General features: G+C 43.4%; 2 protein-coding genes across 2 annotated transcripts; one reads left to right on the forward strand and one right to left on the reverse strand.

The window, feature by feature from the left end:
- The first annotated feature begins 298 nt into the window (after positions 1–298).
- Positions 299–1,451, forward strand: LOC128726111 (caspase-like). The gene is made up of 2 exons (XM_053819899.1): positions 299–370; positions 433–1,451. The coding sequence occupies exons 1-2, from the start codon at positions 339–341 to the stop codon at positions 1,286–1,288; spliced, it is 888 nt and encodes a 295-aa protein (XP_053675874.1). The 5' UTR covers positions 299–338; the 3' UTR covers positions 1,289–1,451.
- Positions 1,398–2,419, reverse strand: LOC128726113 (caspase-like). The gene is made up of 2 exons (XM_053819902.1): positions 2,357–2,419; positions 1,398–2,277 (listed from the first exon to the last, which is right to left on the reverse strand). The coding sequence occupies exons 1-2, from the start codon at positions 2,395–2,397 to the stop codon at positions 1,479–1,481; spliced, it is 840 nt and encodes a 279-aa protein (XP_053675877.1). The 5' UTR covers positions 2,398–2,419; the 3' UTR covers positions 1,398–1,478.
- Between the last annotated feature and the right edge of the window lie 18,676 nt (positions 2,420–21,095).

Raw genomic sequence — 21,095 nt, forward strand, 5'->3', positions numbered from 1 at the left:
ACACAATTACAATCCCACATGTGTTCATGTGTTGATTCAAAAACCTGTTAACAAAGATCATAAAGTTATTGAGATTAAAAAACGATGTTTACAGTACATGAATCATCTTCCACACTGCTAACTTTTGATGACGTAAGGTTGATTGCTTATTATAACTAGATAACGAACACTATTGAAACATGTGTTTCCTTTTGCAGCCTTCCACTCAAGTGTATCATATTTGTGATAAGCAACGACAACTCCTCGTCATGCAGATATGGCTATACAACTCAAAGCAACCAGCCGGTAGTTTCAATCGAACGCTTTCACCGGAAACATCTTACCGATAAATCTAAGAAATGGATATCCCAGACGATAACAGCCATGTAATGTATGTAACTGCATTTGTAATGAGTTATGTATGTGCTAATATTAGACCGACCTTTCCTCCAGGTTACAGGGCTCGAACGACAACGACACACTCTTTGAACCGGAAGTTCAACGCGTCCAGCTCGTGGATGACGCTCATTACGATATGAGACATGAGCGCCGTGGTGTAGCGGTGATTTTCAGCCATAAGAAGTTTTTACACCTTCCAGAACGTAAAGGCACCGACGAAGATTGTGCCAATTTACGACGCGTTCTGCTCGAGCTGCAGTTTGAAGTGCGAGTGTACAAGGATTTGGAAAAAAGGCAAATTAAAGATGTACTCGACGAACTATCAGAAGAGGATCACAAGAACCGTGACTGTTTGCTAGTGGCAATTATGACTCATGGTGATGACGACATGCTGCACGCAAAAGACGCTTCCTTTCACGTGGATCGGCTGTGGGAGAATTTCGTGGGCAACCGATGTTCCTCGCTGTTGGGCAAACCGAAGCTGTTCTTCATACAAGCCTGCCGTGGTGATGGATTAGATGCAGGTGTTCAGCTTCATCAACCCACAAGACCAAGTGCAAGTGCAACAGGAGCGACCGCACGAGAGTTACCTCAACCAGCGATCGTGCCGGGACGAGCGAAGTCCCTGCAGTATGCGATTCCTTCGATGGCTGATTTACTTGTCATGTACTCCACCTACAAGGGTCATTACTCATGGCGCAACCCCGTCAAGGGTTCCTGGTTTATTGAGTCTCTCTGTGAGGAGCTGAGAGCGAACGGCAATCGCATGGAATTGTTGCAACTTTTGACCGCTGTTTCCCGTAGGGTTGCCTTTGAATTTCAATCCAATAACCCGGCTCATACTGCTCAGAAGCAAATGCCGTGCATAGTGTCAATGTTAACAAAATTGGTGTATTTTCCCAAAAAGTGAGCGTTATCGGATATAGCAGTCATTTTTTTCTTGGGAAGAACCAGCGAGATAGTTGATGCGTTTGGATAGCGTGAAACAGAAGGTTTTTTATTCAACCTTTATGCTTGTGTTACAACCTTTTAACATCAATTTTAATAAAGTACAAGTTGTTCTCGTCAAAAAAGCCTACATATATATGCGATTATTACTATTATTTCCTGGGAAAATAAAGCAGCTTCGTGAGCATTGAAACGACACAAGGCATCTGTTTCGACGCGTGCATGATGCTGTGTTGAGGAACATTCGATTGATAATCGTATGCCACCCGTCGTGATACAGCGGTCAACAACTGTAGTAACTCCATGCAGCTTCCATTGATATCCAACTCCGCACAGAGCGCTTGAATGAACCAGGAACCCTCAAGAGTATTTCGCCACGAGGAATGACCCTGGTAGGTTGAATACATCACCAGCAAATCAGCCGTTGTGGGGATGATATATCTTTGAGGCATGTTGTCATCGTTGGCGGCATCCATCTGGAGCAGCTTCACGCCTTTGTCGAATTCCTTTCCACGGCAGGCTTGCACAAAGAAGAGCTTTGGCTTCCCGAGCAACGTGCGACACCGATTTCCCAGAAAATTGTCCCATAACCTGTCGATTCTGTACGCATCGTCATATGCGTACAGCACGTTCTCATCACCATGCGTCATAACCATCACCAACAGGCAGTCACTATTCGAGTGGTCTTCACCGGCGAGCTTTTCTAGCTCAGCGAATAGATCCTCACATTTCAGATCATCGTACACTCGTACATCAAACTGTAGGCGAGTCAGCACAGCAACAGCTATCTCGCGATCTCTTCTGGTTCCGTCGCGTTTTTTCATTGACTCAAAATTCTCATGGCTCAGGATTATAGCCATTCCACGGCGTGCGTGGCTTGTGTCGTATACCTCCGAAAGTCCCAGTCTAGCGGTTTGCGTAGACATTTGTGTTTGTACCACTGAGTTACTCCTGCAAAACATATTTTTTCAGCCCTGTAGTGTAGAACAAACCAGTGTTCCGCTAATATACTCAAATTTTATCAACTCACTCTCTGTTTCCGTCCACAAGGCATCCATCGCTTGAATCCATAACTGGTTGAATCTACAAATCGATTCGGACGAGCACGATATGCGGTACTTTCTATACTAAGCGAATGCACTTGGTGTAACGAATCACTGGTGAAAATTGTTATCATTAGTGTATGATGTCATGAAAGATAACGTGGTGTAAACAAAGTGGTTTCATTCACACTTTATGGAAAGTAAAGTAGTACTGAACAATAATTGAAGTGTGTGTATTAGGGCACCTTGTTTTGTTCCTTGATTCCTGATAGCATATGAAAAACATAGTTTTCAACCGGAAGACAGTGCACTATGCGCACAGTGGTATGATATCGGCCATAATCAAACGTTTTTGTTCTATAATCACAGGTAATTTAAAGTGGTTAGTTTAGAAAGGCAGTATAGTTTTTGATGTATCAAATGAAACTATTTTCTAATCGCCGGCTTTAAGCATATACTAGAGTGTTTATCAAAATGCTATCAAGCAAGTTTACTTATTGTGCCATAAATTGATTAAACAACTTTAACTATACGAAACACTTTGGATTGTACGCTCGTAAACAGTTATGCTAAAATTAAAAAATATTTACACGAATAAAGTGTTGAATTTAGCTTGCTTGAAAATATATTGTAGACGGAAAATTATTATTTTTTACAACTCATCAAAACTTCAACCAATTTTAAGCGAATCTATTTCTCAACATCATAAACTTAAAGGTGGTTCTTCGATTCCTTGCATGTGCTTTGTATTGATTCCCTGCTTGAAAAAAATGAATGTATTTGTCTCAGTTAGGTCGCGTTGTAATATTCATCAAACACCAGTTCCATTAGTCGCGCAAGTGAATCTGTTTTGAAAAACTGACGCAGTCTGGAAACCTCCAACCCTCACGGATGCGGCCAGACAGGTTCTAGCCAGTTACTTCACTTGCAACATTTCTAATTCCAATGCTCTCAGGTTGAATCTCCGCCAAACTCATCAACAAATCGCTGAGCAGCTGGATGGCAGCAAATAAATCCGTGCCCAACGGTAAAAAGCATCCCACCGCGGCTGTTGCTTAGAAATGTTCGTACCGATCGCAGTAGAAGCTAGCTTTGCCAACCAGGAAACGACGAACGCCAAACAGACGAACGCAAAAGCGCACCCGTCTCGACGCACGCCCCAAAACGTCCCCGATTCCCGGTGAGCACTTCCCACGTCAGCTCAATCCTTTTGGAAATATTTCAAGAACGTCGCTTTCTATTCCACGCAGCACGTCACACTGCAAGCGGAACGCCCATGCATCGGCACCCAGCTGCCATCGCGTCCGACGTTCCGACAGTGTTGGCTCGATCTCGATTCTGTGCCGAAAGCGGTTTGGAAAGCCCAACGCGCGGCACCGGAGCCATCTGTCGAAAGAAACACCATTCCCACCGGTCGAGGGCGTAATGCTCCCCCGTGGAAAGCGGGCTCGAGAATCGCTGGAAAGTGAAATATTGTTTCAGGGATTGGACTAGAATGCAAGGCCGGTCGAAAGTGTTCTTCCTCCGAGTCCTTCCGAGAGATTTTTTTGCTGTCGCTTATTCATCGCAAAACGGCGGGAATTAAAGCGCCGGGCGAAGACAAATCCGGAAATCGATTTCGCCCAAGGCCCCCCTTTGCTGGAGAAATCCATTCCCGGCTATGGGATGACTGGCAGGAAAAATGGACCTTCATGATCCGCATGAAATGTGTGACGAAAACGAGAAAAAAAATTGGCGAAAGAGAACCGGAGCTCGGAGTACACGTAACACACGGTTGCTTTACGGAAGTGCGAAAAAATTGAACTTCTAGGTAGGAAAACTTCACTGGTACACTGTCCTCTACCAGAGTCCATTATGCAATAGGAGAAAAACGGGTGGGCTTCATTTACGGAAGTGCCTGTTTGTCTCAACTGCCGCAGATTTCGCCGACGTCAGCGTAAGATGGAGCCCAAACCATGGACCTAACCCATTCGGTTACACGCGGCAAGAAGTCGAGATCATCGGCGCGCGAAGAACTTCATTATGTGACACTAATTAATCCCAAGCCGCCCGTTTCGGGCTATACGGAAGAACATTATCATAATTTTATTGCGTCGTTAACGAATCCTCACGATACGGGCGCCTCAGATTCCGCACTTTGGCATCGTCGTCGTCATCGTCGGTGGCGGATCCGGTGCATGTCGGACTCGAACCGCCAGGTGGAGCAACCTGGCAACTCGTCCTTCATTAGGACGGACTCGGATCGGGCGGAGAAATCTTCATCCAACACCTTCGCATTCGTACTGCTGACCCACGGCGAAACTGGCGCAGAAAGTAATCCGTGTCCGACGATGGTGTGCTAATGCGCTACGAAGGTGGGGTTTAATGTTTGTACATTAAACACACTAATTATGCTTGCGCCCTGCCGTCGGTTGCGCCCTGGCGTGGTCGCCTAATGGTACCGCGATAGGTGGGGCCATAATTTTTTTTTTCCCACCCGAAATCCCATTTGGCGTGTTAGCGATCTCGTATGGCAGGCAGCGTACCATTTCGCTAGCGGCCAGAAGGATTAATTTATGCTCGTGAGACTCAATCAAGGGTGGAACGATTGGCAAGAATGCTGAACGCGTTGGAATAAATAAACTTCTTAGCGTAAAGTGGGGTTCGATGGCTATTTTTGTGCAATATTATTCATTGTTAAAGGTTTTAGTAAGCAGCACATGCAATGGAAATTCTAGGCAATAAAAATTGTGAAAAGTTGGATAACTGAAAGAGATAAAAATATACAGAAATTAGAAAACATAAGTTTAAAACTATATTTATTCTAACATAAGTTTAAAACTATATCTATATGTATATTTCAATTTCTATGGAAAATATTCTAATAATTCTTAAGCTATATATTCTAATTAAAAACTATTTCAATATTTTTCTATTAAACTAAATTCCATTGATATTTGTACTCAAATCTAGCTCAATTAAGAAGTAAAGTTTAGAGAACCTAAAACACAAATTATTCTAATCAAACAAGTAAAACATAATGTTAATCAGTGTTTGTCAAAAGCAAAACATTTTGTGGAAGATGTTAATAACAGCAGAAAGTAAATTGGTAGAAAACCACACACATTGAATCAAATGAAACAAATGTTTGCATTTATCACTTTTTTTTTGAAAAATAATTTGTTTTTACGTAATATTCTTTGGCGATAGTTTGTTAACGGCTCATATGGCTAAGATATATTCGAAATATCAAAATCGTGCTGCCTAATCCCAGAAATAATTTTACCTAAAGACAGCGACATAAAGTATTGTCATAAAATGCCCCATATTTTAAACGTGGACGCTTTCAAAGATGATTTTCAGAATCAAAAGCTAACCGTAGGCATTTTGCTTACGCCAACAAGTTAACACTTGACATCGTACGAGCACTCGAATCGATTTACGGAGTTGAAACTTCTAAACCTGATTGTTACGACAGTCGAGGACTTCTGTCGCCGTCGGGTGGCTTTGCACGTCGTTCTGGATCGCTAAACCTCCACCAAAATAGGAGCTTCTGTCCCGAACGTTCAACCCGTACGATCGAGCAACGGGGGTTTATCATCATCCATCAGACGAGCCATCGTCTAGCATCGTGTGCATCCAATATAGGCGACTTCAGATGCCAAATAAAACATCATAACATCAATCAAAGCCGTAACGTCGGCAGGCTATCTTCGTCTACCGCGGGTCCTTGGCGTATCGTGGCCGAAAACCGACGCACTAGGGAACGCTGGAATTTCCGTCCCCATGCAGTGGGACGTTTATAGAGACACCGTATGCCGAGTCAGTGGATACATTTGATGCACCCTTCCGGAGCTAATCAAACGAAACGGTGAGGCTTTTCCCGGTGATGACGGGATGCGCATCGCCTCAGTCGTGTGCGAACGGCCAAACAAAAGCGTATGCAAGGGAAAGGTACCGTACGAAACGTCAGCTTTCATTAGATGGGAAATAATCGAAAAATGTAAGGATTCGCAACTGGCACCGTTCGATTTGGCGATAACTGAATTGTGGCTTCATCGTATGTGACTGTAGGGCTTCTATCGTGTATTTAGCCTCTATGAAGCATCACTGCACTTGATTTATAACCCATTCGCAGCATTTAAAAGCCGTTTTAATCACAGAAAAGCTTGAAAAATGTTATTAAAAAATCTCCAGAGTGTGATGGATCGAATATTAATTACAAAACATGAGAGGAACACATTTGATTTTCCAATTTTAAGGTGTAATCTTAACTCTGTTATAGTAAAAAGAGTAACTTTTTTCCAATTTTAAGGTTACTCTTTTTACTATATTTTGAATGTTTTTGTAAAGTTGAGTAACATCAAAATACATATGGAATGCTGGTTCATACAACATCTGATGCAACATTCATGCTCATTTGGCTCAAAAATCGATGCTAACCCTCGCAACAGCAGATGGATATAAATGTGATCATAAAACAAACACACCAGCTGGGCGTGGGACTATCCCACCGTTGTTGCTGTTATTTTATCGTTGACTACCCCCTTGGGATAGTGGGGCATATCGTTTGACCGATGCAAACGAAAAAAAAACACAAACAAACGAATAAAAAGAAACTCTACACAATAACCCATAAACTATATCAAATCATCTGTAACAAAACAGCCAATTTAAAGCACACACAAAAGCGATACCCTAGTATTCGTTTTATCAGTAACACTCTATTGAGCTATAAAAGTAATAAAAAGATGCCAGGTGTTTGATACATCGAACACATTTGCAAGGTTCATTAGTTCAAAATGTGAGATTTCGTACTTGGAATTTGCCATAACTACGCATAAACCATAGAATGAACTCTTTGCATGAGTAAAATAAATGAACAGAAAATATGTTTTGGATAAAAATTGTACTTCAGTTGGTATTTTAAATATTTGGAAAAAATACACCGGCTTAGCTACGCTCCACCTTTTTTTTTGCTAATGATCTTCAAAACGAAAGCTTTTATATGAATATTAAACATTTGTTACACTAATTATGCATTCATTTTCTGACCACTTCTTATTGGCAAATGAAAAAGCGCTCTATAATTCATGCATTCTTCCTATCGAAGCGAAACTTTAAATTGATTTTTAATACACCCGTCAATTTTTGCGCTCCCTCACGCCCCATTCCAGTGAGCTATAGCATTGGTGCCGAGGAAAATGACAACAACGCGGTGCGCTACCAGCAAAGGCCCCCAAAAAAGGGCAAAAAAAACCGCAAAAGGTGCACCGGAAGCAGGATGCTGCGCCGTACACGCTCAGTCTCGGTTGCTCAGTCGAGATAGTCGCCGCCTAATCCTGGCTTTACAATTTTCCCTCCATATCAGGAGCGTATTTCAGCGTATAATGTAGCCCGGAAACTGTCATGGGAAAATGCTGGAATGCCGTGGAGAAAGTTTGCGCAACATTCTTTACCCGTAACCTGACCTGACATTAAGCTTCTTTGCAAAGTTTATCACCTCGTGGCATGCAGCTACGGAAGCGAAGGAAAATATACATAAACCTTCGCAGCCCACGGGCGCCCGGGCGCACCGGTAAGCGGCACTTAGAGCGAAACAAATGATAAAATAAGCTCACGAGGTGAAAGTTTCGGTTAGGGTTCGGAACCACCTTGTCACGGAACCGATTTGACGTAATGGACTAGATGCAAACCTCTAAATGCTTAATCTTGCTCGGGGTTTTTTGGAGGAGTCGTACCGTTCGAGTCGTCCCACCGCGCGTGGCAAGCAGTAAAGGGAAGTTAACGCGGAGTGCTTAACGATAATGCTATCAATAGCGAACATTTCGTTGGTGGGAGTGATTTATATTGGGAATAACTAATTTCTATATTATCTGGAAATGCTTGTATAACTTAAATCAGTTTCTTTCACCTCATCTACACCGTGAAAATCAAATATCAAACCTGATCTTATACATTTTGTCACCCTCGATAACTATGTAGCTTTATTCTAAAGCTTTTGTTTGATATTTTCACTAGACGTGCTTTAGCAAAACTCCATTAACATAGATTCGTGTCATTCGAAAGCTTATGCACTCAATATAAAGATTCGGATTGAAATTAAAATAAGAGCATTTTTCACGACCATTTAAAATCAAACAAAGCAAAGATTCTAAAATTATTAAGATATTTTTTTTAACAAACCATATCTCGTTGGATATTTTCTTTTTTGTACAAAGTGTAGCAAAGCATAGCGCAGCAAATCCAGCGCCACTTTCTTTCAACTAATGGCTTCGAAGTGAACGCGCAAAACAGCAGATGTCGAAGCCGCGTGTTACAGTGAATGGCTCCGTGATAGTGATTGCATTCGACGCTCGATCGAAGGACACGGTGGGATACCATGTGGGAATAAGATCAAATTTCCATCTGCATAGCATTACGGTTTCCGATCCGGTCAATGCCAAAACCGATTTCGATTTTTTCGCTCCATTTTTGCACCACCCGCGATACATAGCCGCGAGTGAACCTAGAGCCTACTGGTCGAAAGGCGGCAAAAGGAATGAAGCAAGAAGCACAAGAAGTCCTCCCCCAATAGACCAACCAAACGGCGATGATGATGATGGCGAAGATGATGATGATGATGATGATGATGCCTTCAAGAGTGCATTTTAAATAATGTATTCTTCATTATCATATGTTTCGCAGCTTTTCCATCTCGGTTCAGTGGCGCTGCTAGTTGACTGGCTAGAATCGGTCTCCGCACCCAGATTGGGCAAGTACAATGCTTGGAGACAGCTATTGTAACGATGAATATTTCATCGTTCAGCCAAGCGCCCCTCGGTGCGTACACAAATACGTACATCGCGTGGCACTTGCCGGTTCAGCATGGCCACATAAATCACATATGAACATCTACATCGCTGAGCGTATGTATATGCGCGCTCCCAAGCAGCTGGAACGTTTCGCAGCTGCCAGAACTTCATGGAAATGATTCACGAATGGCGCAATTCTCGTGTTGCTTTTTTTTCTTCCTTTCTTTTGTTATCGCTTAACTCCGATGGCTCACCACGTGAGGTGAGTTCGTCGTACACGAGGGTGGGTTTGCTTTCTCCCCCCCATTCGTGCCGAAATCGGATGGTTCATGTTTATGAAGCAGGTCATGAATGTTAACACTCGCCACGCGTACTCGTTCGCGTACTCGAGGTGAAGAATCTGTCGTGCTTTTCTCAAGCCCAACATTATCCGCTAAGGCGCTGCTGAGCTGCAGGCTTGTGGCTCCGTAAAGAAGCGTGTCAAGTGTTTCTTTTGTTGCGCTAGGCTCGTGGTGGGTACGTTCACTTACTGCCGGGCGAATGCCTACACCCTCCTGGTAACCGCGGTGATCGGTAGTGATAATCACTGAAGGTACCGTTTGTGAATTATGTTCAATAAGTGAATGTTTTATGCTCCTTCAGGAATCTTCTTCCAGTGAACATACGCACACGAGATCCATTCATGTAGAGATTATAGCCAAAGAACTATGTTAAGATGAACAAATGTCAGAAACAAATCGAATAAGAATTATAATTAAAAGATGTAAAAAAAATAAAGCTAGTTTTGGACTATATAAGTATGGCAGATCGGCAAATGCTTGTTAACTATAATCAAACGATATTTATATTCAAATACACCAAACCTAGCAAGCTAGATTGTTGAAGAGAACCAGAAGAGAACCGTTCTAACTGAAAAATTGTATAATAAAAGTTGGATATTGTTTGCCATAAACAAAACGTATTTAGTGACCTTATTCACTGCTGCATAATTTGGTAGACAATAAGCCAAACTAAAAATATATTTACATTTACTAAATTTGATTTTTATAAAAATAGTGTAAGCTATTGTTGTGTGATAACATTCCTTAAACAAACTAACCAAATGATCACACGGCTAAGTCGTATAACTCCTTAACGAACTGTATTAAAATTTGTTTTTCAAATGTACAAACCATTATGCTTAAAGACAGCGTTAGCTCTAAGCCATTGAAGCTACTCGAATTAAGTACATGTTTGTCATAAAATACTCCATATTTTTAATATATGAGCTCCAAAGATGGTTTTCTGAATCAAATGCTAACCGATCAGTAGATTTAATGGGTTTAAAAGGAAATTGCTTAAGCTTTAATGTATTTCACCAAAGTAAACCCCAAAGCCCTTTTGATTAGTTGATCTCGTGACGGCTGGATAAGTAACGAAAGAATCAATTCAAACCTATCATATCTTAGTTCTTTGCTAGTGCAAAAACAGCACATTATAAAAAATAAGTCATTGTTCAACATTCCATTCGTCAACATTCGTAAACGTTACACAACTTACATCAACTGTAGCATGCACAGTAGTGTTTATTAGGAATATTGGCACCATTTGCTCGTGTTGATTCTGACCGTGAAAAACAAGCTTCAGTATGAAATTTTTGGGCGCTATTTGGCGCATGTTTTTTTATCACCAACCATTCACACAGCCACCGAAAGATCCTCTCGTAAGCTGTACCCATTGCGTAGCCGGGCTCGGTGGGCCAATGTTGACGAGTAACTTCCATTTTTATACCCCTTTATTGGGTTACTGGGTGGCCAGTCTAGTGTAAAATTGAAGTCTTTCATAGCTCTCCCGCTAAACGCTTTGCGGTAGCATCCAAACTGGTGCCTTCCGTGATTGGATCCCGAGACTGTCCCAGTCGATGGCACCGTCGATGCTCCATCCCATAGAATTGATGACATCTTACGGTCAGAAGCTAACGAAATCGATCCCCAACCGCCATCGGTAGCGGGTACCGCATGTGCGCCAGGCCCTTTTGACTGGTTCATCCTTTGATAAAATGTGATTTTCTCCGAGCAAATATTTGCTCCATCGGAAGAAAATTGACATTCTCTATTCATTCGTCTCGATTCGTCGACGATGCACGCTGGCCTCTCGGAACGTCTGTCAATGCGATCGGCACCCGGGCATCCGGCGTTTCATGTGCGTTCAGTTTCTCACGACCGCACGATCGTAAAACTGATGCTTCCGTGATGGAATTTCTGCCACACACTTCCTGGCTGCCGTATCGTAGCACTGAACAAACTGCCGTTCGTTCGTTTGCCGTTCCACATCCTGCCAACTCGTTGTTACATGTTTCTTAAACACCCACTCACGAGGCACGGATTGAGAATGTTTCGATCTTTTAAAATTACCACCACTATCTATCCGATTCAGCCGGATGCAAAAACAAAGACTCATCCATCGACTCGTCTAATATCTTCTTTGTTTTTCATGCGTTCTTTTCTCCGTGCATGCCCCAAAACAAGTGCCGTAAAGCCATCAAAAGTTTGGAAAACCAGCAGGGAAACCTTTTCCCGGAACTCGGGGCAAACCCCCTTGGCAGCACGCTTGTTTGAGGAACTCTCCGAGACGACCGGCAGTAAGTAGTCTACCCCAAGGTTTGCCCAGTGATCCGCAGGGAACGTAAAGTATACAAAAGTGCTCCCAGACACCGAAGTTGCTGTTTCGTTAGAATGCCCAGCTGAGTTTCATCAAGACGTCCGTGCTGTAATGAACTCGGCCCGCCCTTGTACTTAGGTGTTGGGTTTGTAAACATACTCACACACCCACACACACACGCAGCAACAGCGCTTTGTTTGTTTTGTGCCATTGCTGGGATGAAACACCATGCGTCTCCATGTGCAAGCAAAAAGTTCGGCTCAAACGAACGGTGCGCGTTTGCGTTGTTTCAAAGTTGTTAGCTACAAAAATCAAAACTTTTTGCAGTTTTGGTATGTGCTTGTTGTAAATTAAAAATATCATCCATCCGAATTAAAAAAAATGAACCTAATCGAATCAAATTCCTATAATTCAACGAGTTGATGTTGAATTATTTACAATTTTTAACAATAATTCACGATCTCAATCATACCGATTGATTCACTTATGAATACTGGAATGAAACACCATACGTTGCCATGTGCAAGCAAAGAGTTACAAACAAACGAACGGTGCGCTTATTGCTTCAAAGTTTTCAGCTACAAAAATCAAAACTTTTGCAGTTTTGGTATGTGCTTGTTGTGAATAAAAAAATATCATCCAATGGCCTTTTAATCATACAAATAAACCTAATCGACACAAGTTCTTATAATCTCATGAATTGATTTTGAATTTTTCTTATTCTTTTACAATTTTAAACGATGCAAATCATAACAACTGATTAAATTTACGAATACTGTGATAAAACACCATGCGTCTCCATGTGCAAGTAAAAAGTTCGAAACAAACGAACGCTTGTGTGCTTGTTACTTCAAAGTTGTTAACTACAAAAATCAAAACTTTCGCAGTTTTAGTATGCTCTTGTTCTAAATTAAAAATATCATCCAACAGCCTTTCAATCACAACAATTAACCTTATCAAATCAAAGTCTAATAATCCAGTGAATTGATGTTGAATTATTTTTATTATTTTTACAATTATTATATTGAAGTCAATCATATCAATTGATTTTATTTATGTCATTGTATTTGATTATAATTTAAAGCAAAATCTTCAAAATTCTTCTATTGTGTAAAGGATTTTATTCCTCCTCGTAATTAATAGCCTGAATTCATGCCCCTGCTTCTCCTGCTTCTTCGATGTAGAAAATGATATTATTTTCTATTAAATGATCTAAAAGCATGCAAAATGATCATTTAATCTTTCGATAAAAATTATTGAACTTATGTTGTATGAAAAAAGTAAAAAAATATTGTTACGTAGTAGAAAAATTGCTTTATAAAATATGTTCCCTCAATATCAATGCTTCGAAAGAACGAATTCTTTCATTAGGACGGTTTTATATCGTGCATTGGCATATAATGTACGCCTGTGAAACAAGATTTGGGAAAATTAACGATCCTTCAAATAAGCTTTAGGTCAAAGGCTGAAATAACATTTTCTAGCCTCACTCACTCACGAAGGGCTAAAATGGATGGCTTAAAAAAGCGTGGTCTCAATCTCGATTAATCCCTAATTACCTATGATGGTGCTAACAGGGCAGCTGCCCGCTCAAAACGGCAATCCCACACCGTCCCAAAGTGCACACGATGTGGCCATGCAAAAGTTCTGGTCCAACCTTGCACAGAAACTTCACCACCGGTGTCCCAACAGTCCCATTTCTTACCATCACGCTGGCCGGTCTCGACGGGCACACGAAAGTTGCCTGCACCGCCTGCCAGACGCGCGTTGGGACACTCTTTCAAGCCCGGACATTTAGCAACAAACGGGGACGGGGCCACACACCAAAAAAGACAAAAAAAAAGTCCTCCTCGTCCTGTATGGAGATTTATCGTGTCGATAGGAGGAGATCCACAGCGCCAAAGCGGAAGCACCAACCTGGGACCTGCCGTATGCAGCGTTTGGCCGAACGGCTTAATTACAGCCACCGTTCTTTGGCCGTCCGTCGGCGGGCTTAATACGGTCACCATAAATCTTCCGGTGTGTCGAATGCGCTTTGAATAAATGTCTCCTTTGAACCGTGAACGAATGTCAAACTACAAACGGGCCCCTCCGAAACTCCGAGATCCCCGGCGCTGTCCTACAGCCCGGTGCAGCCCGTCAGCGTGTTTGGTTTTCGTTTATCACTTGGCAGCCATTACGGCAGCCAATGCTTCGTGCTTTGCGGCCGAGGTTATCTCCGTCTGCGAGCCGGTTTCTCCCGGGGGCCATCCCCATCGGCAATGACGGCTACGGCTACCTACTGGCCGGACGATTTACGATCGGTCCCGAAGCGCACGTGAACCCATGGCTTCCCCGGGTGCCGCTGGGCCGGAAGTACCGCGCGGAAAAACCACTTCGCAAATCCGTTGTGACATCACTATCTCTTCGCTCAATCTCGCAAACCGCAATAAAATGAAGGCGAATCGGAAAACCGACCGGCGGCAGACAACAACCGAGTTCCGCGGTTCCGGCCCGGGCGTCGATTGATGGTATTTGCTTTCCATACGTAGAATGAATTACGGGATTACGCCCGGGCGACGAACGATTGATATTAAACACCAAATAAAACACTTTAATATCAATTTCCTTGATCCCCACAACAGGCAGGCACAGCGGTCGATAAGACGAACGGTACGTGCAACAGGCTGTAAACCGTCGAAATGGAGCTGTAAAGAACCACTCGATGCAGGAGCTGCCTTTGGGCAAACGAATCGATACACATTTTAACGCGTCCCGTGCGGTAAAGTGTGCGATGGAACAAAACCGACCCGAAGGTTGTCTTAAAGCTCGCGTGGTTTCAAATTAATTTATTACCTTACTGAAGGCAAGCAAGCGAGATCTGTTCACTGAGCTTCAACTTGCAATAGAGCTTTTTGTACGATCGGTAAATTTATTCCATGAATCAACCATATTTTCTCACCAAAAAGTTCTTTATCAATTGCTTCAGGTACTTAAACACCTTCTGTACCTTTTGTGAATGAGTTTTTATTTTTATCGATATAAATCTATCAAACTGAGAAAAAACCCGTGCTTCCTTTAGACAAGAGATGCTTCTTTTTTTTTTGCAGCGACAATATGTTTTAGCCATATTACTGTGGTACATTTGCAAACCAAATTCCGCCATGCAATTGCACCATGCTCCCCGACGGTTGATTACAGTGGAATGTCTTGTTTTGTCTATGCCACACCAGTGTTTTGATGCATTCGCAATCCTCTCCCAAGTCGCACAGAACGGTAACAACCATCGTGCAAAAAGTCTGCGCAGCGAAGATGACTAAAACGTAGCGAGTTTCGTCTTTTGCATAAAACTTCGCTCCGTATATTATGCCCCTGACATTAGCTGCAACCTAATCTGGGTAAACAAAAGCAAAAACCCACCACACACCATGCACCACCGACCAGCAATCCGGCCACATTGTTCCAGCGTTCCAATTTGCTAGACGTGCGCGCCCTTTTGCCCGGGAAAACGATGGACTGTGGCTTCGAGCCGAAGATAAGTTATTACAACCGTCCCAGATGAGCCCCGTTTAATATGGACTCAATTTCTGCATTGCAGCTTTTTTCAGAAGCACAATCCACACATCATATGCGCTTTCGTAAATAATGCAAACCAACGGCCCTTTGTTCGGTGCTTTTGCGGCTGTGTGAGTGCTGTGGCGGGCTTCATCGCTTTCGATGATAGAACGGAGCGTCGGAGATTTTGAGATTGCTTCATGCGGCAGCAGCTCCGTTTTTCCGACTGCTTCATCGATCCACCGCTGGCGAAGAAAACGATCTTAGACTTACCGGGACTACCCGTGCGGGAGAAGTGGCTGAGAACGATGTAATGGTTTGTAAACCTTCAGAGGAACTAGCCATCCACACGCAACCATCCCGTATGTCACGTGCAGGTTCCGTTGGCAGGACCCGTTTATGGCCATTGTATCGCCTTTGTCATCAAGCGCTTTTGCAAGCGCATGCAGAAAAGAGCCGAGAAGCGATCATCTACAGCAAACTTTTGTGGCATTTTTTCTTCGAGCGGAAAAATTGAGTTGTCAGTTAATTGTGTTGAACTCCCTTTTTTTCTACTTCAACTAACAAAGCTTTGATGCACGAAGAGTAACATCTTAGGAACTGCAAGGGAGCTACGTACCTAACAGAATAGCTGCATAAAGAGCGAAAACACAGCTTCATGTGCGAAAATAATAAACATAAAGTCTAACGTTTAAATGACACGAAATTTGCATGCAGCTGCTATGAGTAGCGAAGTCATAGTGAAATAAACGCACCTAGCATAAATAACCTCTATGAGTGTTCTTGCTCCTTCCAGCAAAACAGCAGATCGAGGATGGCTCACCTGTTTATGCTCTAAAAAATAAGCAAAATAGAACGGCAGCATGGAGGCACATAATTACATTCACGAGCCGCTGTGCTATTTATGAAACGGTGAGATCTTTTACAAAGTCGCTGACGCTTACCGAATCTAAACTATGCAGAATTATTGCACCGAACATTGTCGGCTGGCAACTTCGGGATAGTTACGCGATCGTACTTGCACTATGGCGGAATTTCGATGCAGAAAAAAACTTCTTTTTTTAATAATGCTTACGTGATTTTCATCGAAAGTAAATATATTTCATGGTGACTCTATGTTTTTCTTTTTATTTTCTATCCTCATACACTTATAGGTTTGAAGGAAAAAATGTCCGCTCACGTGGGCAGCAGCATCTTTCCACTGTGCACACGTGGCATGAAGGGCGTACGAAAAAAAATGGAAGGCAAAATGACTATCCACCGACGAACTTTCTGCCAACTCTCCGTGCAGCGGCCCACATTCTACCTTTGAAAAATTAAATCCTTACATCCTTCACCCGGACGAACCCGGGGTCGGAAATATTCCCTGCCATAAGCATAAACGATGATAGTATCACTTACAGCATCCTGACTCCGAGAGCACCCTCGAGACGATTCCCCCCACGAAACGCTGCTGCTAAGAGCACTAGACACAGCTGAGTGAAGAAGAAAAAGAAGAAGGTGAAGAAGGAAAAAACACACACACACACAGGCAGCCAGCAATCGCAAGCCGTTCGTTCCTGTGGTTGCTGCGATGACCGTGCTCACGCAAAACGTAACCCAAGCGATTCCATTAAAATCATGCCAAAGCAAGCGGTGACCATCGTCATCGTCCTCGTCATCGGACCGCCGGATCTCGTATCGGGGAGGGGGTAGCATCAGAAAAACAGGGCTCCGGTGATGTTTGTGCTCGTATTTTCTTCCAGCTCATTTTTTTCTTCTTCCTGGTTTTGCCCACGACCGTGACTCGGCCGAATCCGGCGAAGATCATAAAACGTAAGCCCGGTGCAATGTCGCTTTAATCCTGCTCCGAACTGTAGCCATTCCTTGTGTGTGGCCATGCCGGGCGTCTTCCTATTTCATTTAGCCCGTTTAATACGAGCATACACACGAAACGGGACGAAACGGGACGAATCGGGGGCGCCGGGTGCGATGGCTTTGAATGCGCCAAGTAGTGCCTCTTCTGAAGCGTTTATTTTCACCCACCCTGTTGCTCGTGGCGTGCTCGCGGCTGTAAGCCACGTGTGCAGCGTTCTGCAAGCATCAGAAGGCCCCATTGCAGGTGATGCGTAAGCAAGACTCATGAGTGCTCGTATATATGTGCTGGAAACTGCAGGATGAAATGCGCTCTCGAGTAAAGCGTAGGATAACTTTGCAGCCGAGAACGAATGTTAATCACCTTACGACTGTGGATGGAGCAACACGAATGTTTATCGGGGTAAAGCCTTGTTTGTTAGCGAGAAAGTAAGCAGCTTTTTTCACGAACCAACAACTGAGGATGAAAAATCCTTAGCTGACTCAAACAGTTGTCACTTTTTTATGAATTATTTGACTATTGTCGAAGCTTTTTTTTTCGAATGATATCTACAGAATTACAGTTTTTTATTCTACATAGTATGTCTTCAACACAATCATCTCAGTTTAAGATATTCTATGAGTGCAGCTGAAGGTGTATTGATGATTTTTTTTTCCAGAACTCCTATTAAATTTTGTTTTGAGATGGTTTTGCTCGGACAAGATCCTTCCGATATATCAACCTTCGTTCGCTTTATTTGCTGTACGTTCTCAATAATGTATATTCGTGACACATAAAGCGGATTGACTGTTTGACCTCGTTTGTTTTTTCTTTTTTCACCCCTCCAAATCCAGACCTGAGCCACATAAGCGCACACAACCCACTGCCGATGCAAAGGCCGATCGATGGCATATAAAATCGAGTGCCGTCAGATTTTTAACGATCGTTGAACAAACCAATTGCAATTTTACGAGTGCTCATTAAACTGGCCAAACTCGGTCAACGCGATGACCGACCTCGAGGACGTACCTGGTTTGATTCGAACTCGAGATAATCTTATTTATCATTCGTTGTCGCCACATTTATCTCCCACCGGGTGTGCGGCCACTGCCAGCAGCCGAAGAAGCGAAAAGAAAAGTTCCGCGTGACGAAGGTTCAACTATCGTTGTTCCACCCCTAATGGGGGAATGGGTTGGAAAAACAAACCCTCTGACGGAACTTCCCACAGGACGGGCCGCAATGTTGCAAACACCTCGGTAATAATTCATTGACCCGCCGAAATTGCGTGCAATTTCGTTCAGGTTTTTGGGGGCCCGGTTCTCGCGCGCATGCCGCTGCCATTAATTAATCACGAAATCGCCACTCGGAGGGAGAAAACTTTTCCCAAACATCACTCTTCTTTTCGAGGCCCGGTAATTCATTCTATCCCCTCGGTTCTGCGGTCAAGCAACCCATCTCCAGCGGGTTCAGGGCCGGTGACCTTATAATATTGATAAAGTTTCCACTTGTTTTCGTGTTTCGTGTGCACCAAAGGCCCGCAGATGGGCGGGAAGGAATTTGTCTTAGTTTTTTTTTGCAATATATTATCCCACTTGTCAACCGCCGTGAGGCTCGCAGCTAATTTATTTTGCCAGTGAAGTGGCCAGAATTCCTTGACCATGGGATCGTGAAAAACAAAAACGTGAAACAACTGTACTCGCAATCACGGCATAAGAGAGCCTTTCACGCCACCAGCCCACAGGGTCAGAGGTCAGCAGATCAAATTCAAAACAAATTACCCATTTGTCACTCAAAAGCTTCTTTTCCCAGGTGAACTTCCACTGAACTCCCACTGACTTGATGGGGTGATTTTGTACCGTAAAAGTGATCGAAGGGACGAAAACAAAAGCTCCCCTTTTCATTCTTTTCGCATCAGAAAACGCCGTTCCGTTATTGATATGTTTATCTTTCGAATGATGCTGTTCCGCCACCCGGTTTACCCGGCTTTTCCGGGCTCGCCGGGTGAAAGATAAGGGTTGAACGGGTAAACATTTGCCTATCAAGATCCGCTGCAGCGTCCCAAAAAGGCATCCCACCTTCTCTTACGTCAACAACCACCTCCTGATCCGTTTGCGTTTGTTACACACCACATTAATTAAATATTCATTAAAGGCCACAGACACGGACAACCCGGACAGCTCGGACAATCGACATGGGGCGAAACTAATGAGAATTTTCTCCCATCTCTCCAATCCCTCACCGAACGGGTCGAGGGAAGCTGAAGACAACGCTCCGTTAATCTCTTAATTCGATTTTATACACCCCATCCACAACCGCTCGGAACGCCCGGTTCGGGCATCGGCATTTGCAAAATCCGTAAGTGCTGGTCCACACTTTTCCACCAAATTTTTGTCCCATTTAATCGGAATCGATTCGCACTCAATCACTCGACCCGGGCGAGCAAACCCGTCAGAAACATGCCGTCGCCGGTTGGCCGAAACCGTTTCCAATCGGCGCCCGGTGCTGCCCACTTCTTTCGCCCGTTAATGGGATTTTTCGTCACACATTCCGTGGGCCCCTGCACCGAACAGGTACTTCAATGCCAACAAATGTCAACCTCGATCGAGGGGAGGGTTGATGCGTGAAGAAGAAAAAAAAAACCCATTGCTACATTAAATTAATTTTACTTAGCCTCAAATCCGACGAACGCAGTCGGGACGATGTGTAAAATGGTGCACTTTTTGTTGCACTATTGGTGTGTTTGTGTGTGTGTATGTGGGAGCGGATTGCAATTTAAATTTATTTTAAATGGAGCGAAATGGAAATCACAGGAGGCTCTGAACGGTGCTGATGTCATTCCTACTTTGTGCCAAGCATGTTGTTTAATGTGTTCTAGCGGGTTTTCTACTTTCGATTAAACAAAACAATGGTTATAGAAAGAGAATGTAAATTAGAGAGAGAAAAGGAGAGAGAGAGAATAGAAAAAGGGATGAAAAAACGAATAAAAATCGATTGAGGAAAATTCACAATCCGCTTCGTAAAAGCAACGTGATGGGTAAACGTAAATTTTGCAAACAATATATAATTTTCACAAATCAATGCTTTATCTTAATTTCTACGCAATTTTTCCAGACGCTATATGCCATAAATCACACGTTCTTTGCTGTTTTAGCTTCGTTCGTAAGCAGAATTTTATATCAAACATGCAATCGAATCTGCCCATTGACACGATTCATCATCTATTTTACTTATCGCCAGTCTCGTTTAGAACCTGCGCGCACGTCACCATTTCCATCAGATCAAACACATTCGTTGGGCACATTTCCCGCTGAATCTCAATTTTCCCGAAATAGACAAGAAGCCGAATCAACTCCAACCGAGCAGCATCTTGCCGCAAACTTGTGCCTCGTTTTCTGTTGATAGTTTTTTTTTCTTCTATTCTATCTCCGTACCCCCGTTCCCATTGTTGGGGTGGAAAACTCTGATAGGGGTGGTTATTTCACGGAAAAAGAGATCAAAAATCATCCACTCCAACCCGGGAGCCACTCTTACGGCGTCTCTCTCTCTCTCTCTTACAAACGTGCTGCTTTCAATCGACACTACAGTGGCCTTCGTCGAGATGCTCTCGAATCATTGGGCGACCAGCGGAAATGGTCGTCGCCTCCATCAACCGTGCCACATGCTTTTGCACCCCCCCTCCTTGGTGGGAGTTCGTTAAAAATGGAAAATAACGCCTGCCATGCTTAAGTTTGCAAATACCATGCTACCATGCTACCTGCCCGGGTATCACCCGACGGCTTAGCAGTGGAAATTCTGGTCCCACTGGCAAGGGTCGCCAGAGCGAAGCTTTCGTTGCAGCGCCATGCCACCTACGCCACAGCACAGAATTGGCCGGGGGTTCAGTTCGCCGGTTCGCTACGTGCGGATTACACCGGAAATCCAGATGTCGAACAACCCTAACGAACC

This window comes from Anopheles nili, chromosome 3, assembly GCF_943737925.1.
Source record: "Anopheles nili chromosome 3, idAnoNiliSN_F5_01, whole genome shotgun sequence".
Lineage (NCBI taxonomy): Eukaryota > Metazoa > Arthropoda > Insecta > Diptera > Culicidae > Anopheles > Anopheles nili.

Coding starts and splice junctions, on each gene's coding strand:
- LOC128726111 (XM_053819899.1), top strand. CDS start 339: ATGGATATCCCAGACGATAACAGCCATGTAAT. Junction 371..432: donor GACGATAACAGCCATGTAAT/GTATGTAACTGC, acceptor CCTTTCCTCCAG/GTTACAGGGCTCGAACGACA.
- LOC128726113 (XM_053819902.1), bottom strand. CDS start 2,397: ATGGATTCAAGCGATGGATGCCTTGTGGACGGAAACAGAGA. Junction 2,278..2,356: donor CTTGTGGACGGAAACAGAGA/GTGAGTTGATAA, acceptor TATGTTTTGCAG/GAGTAACTCAGTGGTACAAA.